This window comes from Montipora capricornis, chromosome 8 (assembly GCF_036669925.1).
Source record: "Montipora capricornis isolate CH-2021 chromosome 8, ASM3666992v2, whole genome shotgun sequence".
NCBI lineage: Eukaryota > Metazoa > Cnidaria > Anthozoa > Scleractinia > Acroporidae > Montipora > Montipora capricornis.
In genome coordinates, this window is record NC_090890.1 from 48378203 (window position 1) to 48385702 (window position 7500).

General features: G+C 41.9%; 1 protein-coding gene across 21 annotated transcripts in view; it reads left to right on the plus strand.

The window, feature by feature from the left end:
• LOC138060456 (tetratricopeptide repeat protein 28-like) overlaps positions 1-7500 on the plus strand; it is a 39044-nt gene that overhangs the window by 30813 nt on the left and 731 nt on the right. For 20 of the 21 annotated variants that reach the window (XM_068906232.1, XM_068906247.1, XM_068906238.1 and 17 more), the window contains one exon: positions 515-5828. In XM_068906232.1, the coding sequence (XP_068762333.1) occupies positions 563-5653 (5091 nt within the window). In that variant the 5' untranslated portion in view covers positions 515-562 and the 3' untranslated portion in view covers positions 5654-5828. The other variant, XM_068906250.1, reaches the window with a different exon arrangement.

Here is a 7500-nt window from a genome sequence, read left to right on the forward strand (position 1 = left end):
TCAATTAGCTCATTCAAAGTCCCTGGATCAGACAAAAAAAAATTGTGACGAAAAAACAAGCAATTCCGACATTGGATAGATTTAGACATGAAATAAAAAATTATGAGTTTGACGTCAATTTCAGAAAATTCAATATTACACTCTTAATGGCATCCCCTCCTGTTAGGAACTTTTAATTAGCTTTCGATAAGAAAGATGAAATGGGATGCCATCGCTTTTCTATAGGCTGTTTTTCCCTCATTTACATAATAGAATTTCTATTTTTAATGTTCGGTGATTATTATTGTATAAAACGCTCTTAGTCTGTTAAATGCCCAAGTATTTATTCTGTAACAACTGTCTCCATTAGCCGAAATCATTCCTTGGGAAACCTTGATGAAGAAAGGCATACTTCTTTCAAAATACTAGCTTAAGATAGTTATTCCTTCACTGTTCAATTAACCTTGCTGTGCTGGTTTAGCATCCTGTACTCAGAGCATTGAACCTATTGTCTTTTCGTTCATTTATCTTCTAGGTGCACCCCAGATTTCTGAGAAAAACTTCCTGGTTTTGATTATCAGCAATGGTAGATAAAAAGTTGGACCTTTTGGAGCGGCATATGCAAGAGCTTAGCGTTGCAAGAAAGGAGGGAGACAGACAAGGCAAGGGTTTGGCTTATTTCAATCTTGGTAGATACTATCAGGGCACAGCTGACTTTAATCAGGCCATAACAAATTACAGAGAAGCATTAGCCATTTTTAAGCAAGTGGGTTTCAGGGCCGGAGAAGGAGCGGCCAATGGAAATCTCGGCAACGCTTATCAAAGTCTTGGTAATTTCAAGCAAGCCATAGAGTATCACCATCAACATCTTAGTATTGCAGAAGAGGTAGAGGACAGGGCCGGAGAGGGAAGAGCTTATTGCAATCTCGGCAACGCTTATGACAGTCTTGGTAATTTCAAGCAAGCCATAGAGTACCACCATCAAGATCTTAGTATTGCAAAAGAGGTAGGGGACAGGGCTGGAGAAGGAGCGGCCTATGGAAATCTCGGCAACGCTTATCAAAGTCTTGGTAATTTCAAGCAAGCCATAGAGTACCACCATCAACATCTTAGTATTGCAAAAGAGGTAGGGGACAGGGCCGGAGAAGGAAGAGCTTATTGCAATCTCGGCAACGCTTATCAAAGTCTTGGTAATTTCAAGCAAGCCATAGAGTACCATCATCAAGATCTTAGTATTGCAAAAGAGGTAGGGGACAGGGCTGGAGAAGGAGCGGCCTATGGAAATCTCGGCAACGCTTATCAAAGTCTTGGTAATTTCAAGCAAGCCATAGAGTACCACCATCAACATCTTAGTATTGTAAAAGAGGTAGGGGACAGGGCCGGAGAAGGAAGAGCTTATTGCAATCTCGGCAACGCTTATCAAAGTCTTGGTAATTTCAAGCAAGCCATAGAGTATCACCATCAACATCTTAGTATTGCAGAAGAGGTAGAGGACAGGGCCGGAGAGGGAAGAGCTTATTGCAATCTCGGCAACGCTTATGACAGTCTTGGTAATTTCAAGCAGGCCATAGAGTACCACCATCAAGATCTTAGTATTGCAAAAGAGGTAGGGGACAGGGCTGGAGAAGGAGCGGCCTATGGAAATCTCGGCAACGCTTATCAAAGTCTTGGCAATTTCAAGCAAGCCATAGAGTACCACCATCAACATCTTAGTATTGCAAAAGAGGTAGAGGACAGGGCCGGAGAAGGAAGAGCTTATTGCAATCTCGGCAACGCTTATCAAAGTCTTGGTAATTTCAAGCAAGCCATAGAGTACCATCATCAAGATCTTAGTATTGCAAAAGAGGTAGGGGACAGGGCTGGAGAAGGAGCGACCTATGGAAATCTCGGCAACGCTTATCAAAGTCTTGGTAATTTCAAGCAAGCCATAGAGTACCACCATCAACATCTTAGTATTGTAAAAGAGGTAGGGGACAGGGCCGGAGAAGGAAGAGCTTATTGCAATCTCGGCAACGCTTATCAAAGTCTTGGTAATTTCAAGCAAGCCATAGTGTACCACCATCAACATCTTAGTATTGCAAAAGAGGTAGGGGACAGGGCTGGAGAAGGAGCGACCTATGGAAATCTCGGCAACGCTTATCAAAGTCTTGGTAATTTCAAGCAAGCCATAGAGTACCACCATCAACATCTTAGTATTGCAAAAGAGGTAGGGGACAGGGCCGGAGAAGGAAGAGCTTATTGCAATCTCGGCAACGCTTATCAAAGTCTTGGTAATTTCAAGCAAGCCATAGAGTATCACCATCAAGATCTTAGTATTGCAAAAGAGGTAGGGGACAGGGCCGGAGAAGGAAGAAGTTATTGCAATCTCGGCAACGCTTATCAAAGTCTTGGTAATTTCAAGCAGGCCATAGAGTACCACCATCAAGATCTTAGTATTGCAAAAGAGGTAGGGGACAGGGCTAGAGAAGGAGCGGCCTATGGAAATCTCGGCAACGTATATCGAAGTCTTGGTAATTTCAAGCAAGCTATAGAGTATCACCATCAACATCTTATTATTGCAAAAGAGGTAGGGGAGAGGGCCGGAGAAGGAGCGGCCTATGGAAATCTCGGCAACGCTTATCAAAGTCTTGGTAATTTCAAGCAAGCCACAGAGTATCACCATCAACGTCTTAGTATTGCAAAAGAGGTAGGGGACAGGGCCGGAGAAGGAAGAGCTTATTGCAATCTCGGCAACGCTTATCAAAGTCTTCGTAATTTCAAACAAGCCATAGAGTACCACCATCAAGATCTTAGTATTGCAAAAGAGGTAGGGAACAGGGCTGGAGAAGGAGCGGCCTATGGAAATCTCGGCAACGTATATCAAAGTCTTGGTAATTTCAAGCAAGCCATAGAGTACTACCATCAAGATCTTAGTATTGCAAAAGAGGTAGAGGACAGGGCCGGAGAAGGAAGAGCTTATTGCAATCTCGGCAACGCTTATCAAAGTCTTGGTAATTTCAAGCAAGCGATAGAGTACCACCATCAACATCTTAGTATTGCAAAAGAGATAGGGGACAGGGCTGGAGAAGGAGCGGCCTATGGAAATCTCGGCAACATATATCAAAGTCTTGGTAATTTCAAGCAAGCCATAGAGTACCACCATCAACGTCTTAGTATTGCAAAAGAGGTAGAGGACAGGGCCGGAGAAGGAAGAGCTTATTGCAATCTCGGCAACGCTTATCAAAGTCTTGGTAATTTCAAGCAAGCCATAGTGTACCACCATCAACATCTTAGTATTGTAAAAGAGGTAGGGGACAGGGCTGGAGAAGGAGCGGCCTATGGAAATCTCGGCAACGCTTATCAAAGTCTTGGTAATTTCAAGCAAGCCATAGAGTACCACCATCAACGTCTTAGTATTGCAAAAGAGGTAGGGGACAGGGCCGGAGAAGGAAGAGCTTATTGCAGTCTCGGCAACGCTTATCAAAGTCTTGGTAATTACAAGCAAGCCATAGAGTACCACCATCAACATCTTAGTATTGCAAAAGAGGTAGGGGACAGGGCCGAAGAAGGAATGGCCTATGGAAATCTCGGCAACGCTTATCAAAGTCTTGGTAATTTCAAGCAAGCCATAGAGTACCACCATCAAGATCTTAGTATTGCAAAAGAGGTAGGGGACAGGGCTGGAGAAGGAGCAGCCTATGGAAATCTCGGCAACGCTTATCAAAGTCTTGGTAATTTCAAGCAAGCCATAGATTACCACCATCAACATCTTAGTATTGCAAAAGAGGTAGGGGACAGGGCCGGAGAAGGAAGAGCTTATTGCAATCTCGGCAACGCTTATCAAAGTCTTGGTAATTTCAAGCAAGCCATAGAGTATCACCATCAAGATCTTAGTATTTGCCAGGAAACAGAGGACGCAATAGGGCTGGCAATCGCATGTTATCATATTGGTCATGTTCATGAATTTTTTGGGTCCTTGAGCAAAGCTCTTAATTACTGTCGTCTAAGCGTTTATTATATTGATAAAGTTAGGCGTCTTCTTCAGCCAGAGGATGCATGGAAAATAAGCTTTCGTGACACAAAGGGGTTTGTGTACACTGCTCTGTGGACAGCACTCTTGAAGAATGGAGAGGTTGATGAAGCTTTGTATGCTGCTGAGCAAGGACGAGCACAGGCTTTGGCAGACATTTTAAAGATGCAATACAGCGTTGATGAGAAACCTTCTGCGGCACCTACGATGAAGTTAAGTTTTGGAATGAACGACTTACCTTCACAAACTGTATTCATAGCACTTGATGGGAACATAATCAGCTTCTGGTTGCTAAGAGAAGATATTGGGATAAATTTTAGACAAAAGGAAATCGAAAATCGAAGTGCCAAATCACTGATGGAAACTACTTTCAAAGAAATCGGTGTGGGAACTGTTGTACAATGTGAGAATCGTTCCCTTGACAGACAACGCAACGACTTCTCGTGCAGTAGGGAAGCTGTTGAGGAAACCGTTCACTCCTTGAGCTTCTCTGTGAACTGTTTACAGCCCTTGTATGATGTCTTAGTCAGCCCTATGGCAGACTTGCTCCAGGAAAATGAGTTAGTCTTCGTTCCTGATGGACCATTTTGCTTGGCTCCTTTTTCTGCATTGAGTGACTCTGTCAGGATCCGTGCAATTCCCTCGCTGACCGCTTTAAAAGTGATCACTAGTGCACCTGACGATTTCCAAAGTAGGAATGAAGCATTGCTTGTGGGTGATCCGTGCTTGAAGGAAGTCACTTGGGGCACCGGTGGACCCGTGTATAAACAGTTGCCATGCGCAAAGGAAGAGGTGGAAATGATTGGAAAACTTCTGCACACCACACCTCTTACAGGTCAAAATGCAACCAAAGCTGAGGTGCTGAAAAGAATGAAGTCAGTTGCTTTAATCCACATTGCTGCACATGGAGATGACCAATTTGGAGAAATTGCCTTGGCCCCAAATCCCAAACGCACATCACAGATCCTGGAAGAGGAAGATTACATGTTAACGTTGAGTGATGTTCACGCAGTTCATCTTCAGGCAAGACTTGTTGTGCTGAGTTGCTGTCATAGTGGCCAGGGAGAGGTAAAATCTGAGGGTATTGTGGGAATAGCCAGGGCTTTCCTTTGTGCTGGTGCCCGATCTGTTCTGGTGTCACTCTGGGCAATCAACGACAAGGCGACCATGATGTTCATGAAAAGTTTCTACGAACAGTTAGCAGATAGAAAAAGTGCAAGTAGAGCTCTTCACCATGCTATGAAATCTCTTCGGGAGACAAAGAATTATTCGGCCATAAAATACTGGGCGCCATTTGTGCTAATCGGCGATGATGTCACCTTTGAGTTTGGGCAGCTCGAACACGAAAAGAATGGTAAGTGCTATTTAAATATAACTTTAATGACTGAATCGCTGTACTTTGTACATGTTTTTAACAAGGAAGTTGTCGAAAGGAGCAGGTACGTTCTTCACAAAGAAATGGCTTTAAAATCGGTTGCCAGAGTGGATATATTTTTACTGGAACTGCTTTGGCTAATACTTAAATTAAATATTGTTTGCATTCACCGAGTCAGCTACTTCAGCTTCCTGCAGATAGCTAGCTGTTTGAGCCCGTGTTATGATGGAGTGACTGTGAAACTGATCGGTGATTGTCGATTGCTTATGTCAAGTGAGGTGAGTTATTGAGGTCTTCAAGTCTACATGTCAAAGTAACAGTGAATAGGAATTGTTGCTATTAACTCTAGCACAAACAGTTAAATGAATGAATTAAGATAATTGTTATATTATTTACTTGTCAATCAGAACGAAATTCGTTATTTGCATTTAATCCACTACTTGTTTCTTTCTTCCTTGTTTTTCTTTTTCAGAAACGATGTCCAAAACGTGTTCGATTATATGAGTTATATGAGTTAGTGTTTCTGTAAGGTTGGCCAAAGCTAAATAAGCAAATTAATTGTTTCGGGAGGCAAATGTCTATAAGCTAAAAAACAACCTAGCGAAGTATAAATGTTTGGAAATTACAAAAATTTTAATGTAGCGTTCACATTTAAATGAGACGGAAATTCCTGGAACAAAACGCTTTATTCCTAAAGGGTTTGAATCGGGCACAACATTGAGTTAGCCAATTTGTTTATTGTTTATTTTCCCACAAAACGTGGTTCAAAAACAGACACTTTTCTGACGTTGATGAGGACTAGGACAATATGGGTAAATCTAACTCTTAGGTGATGGACTCTTGCTAGGGCCTGGAACCAAACAAATGGAAAGTTCTTTACTTTAAAGTTGTACATGTTGATTTTGTGATATTTTGTCACAGAGGGACTGGACCGATGCAAAATAATTCAATGAAATGGGTGATTTCTTAAAACTTCTAGAAGGTAAAAGGGTGTGTGGGGTAAAAGTTGCCTGATCTCTTAATTAGTTGTGTGCATTTTAAACTCCTGGGGAGGTGGGACTTTGCCCATGCATATGCTTGTGGAAATTTTTTGAATTTTAAAAATGGTATGACTACCCGAGTCACGTCATTTCATACCACTTCGCACCATTGCAAACGTTGGTCAGTAACTCTTGAGTTGACAAAGGTATTAAAAGGGAAGCATTCCATCCTTTCTCCATGTTAAAACTGAGGGCGGGATGGGCACCCACCTCCTAAACTGTGCACCCCAAATCGGGAGGAAGGTCTAAGGTCTACTTCTCCACTACCATAGTCACGTCGACCACAACTGAACGTGCAAACAGATTTAATCCGAGCTAAAGTCTTTGTCTAGCTCTCTTCCACTTATGCAAATTTGGAGTATTTTGTACCTGCTATGAACGGTCATCACTTCTTTCCATCCCTCAAACTGACATTTCCCTTTTTATTCAACTTATACGACGTACAGTGTACTTTAGACTTCAAATTTACTTCAACGAAACAAAGATTTTAAACAAGCTGAGAAGATTCAAAATAGGCGAGGCAAAGAGTTGAACCCGGATCGATGGCTTCATCTTGCAGTTTCCGATATCCTCTAGACCAACGAGACAAGCTCCCGGAAAGTCGAAATTTTTAGAGTATTGACATAATAGTACCTAGCAAAAGAATTGAAAGTTAACCTTCTTCAACGGGGTTTTTAGACCTAAATACTGTAGATCAGTGCGGCATAGCTTAGAAACGCTATTTCTTGTTGAACTAAAGCTGTCATTCTGCTTGTTTTCATTGTTTTTAGAGCGGTAAGCTTGTCAATATTAACATAGCATAATGTGTCGTGTAATTGATACGAAATGTCCAATGTCAGTTTTAGGGATGGAAGGTAGTGTTGGCCGTTATGAACTCGCATGTTCATTTCCAACTCCTTGATAATGGCGTCATGTCGCCAAAACATCGGACGTTTAGCTTTTTATCGCTAGTTTTTACATGTCCGTATTTCACTGTTTTCATCTTTATTTGGTAATTTAACATTTGTTTCCTGATTTCTTTTTAGGGGATTTAACAATCATGTAATTAGTTTTCTTAATATTTATAGAGAGCTTGTTTAGATCGCACCATTCTTTAA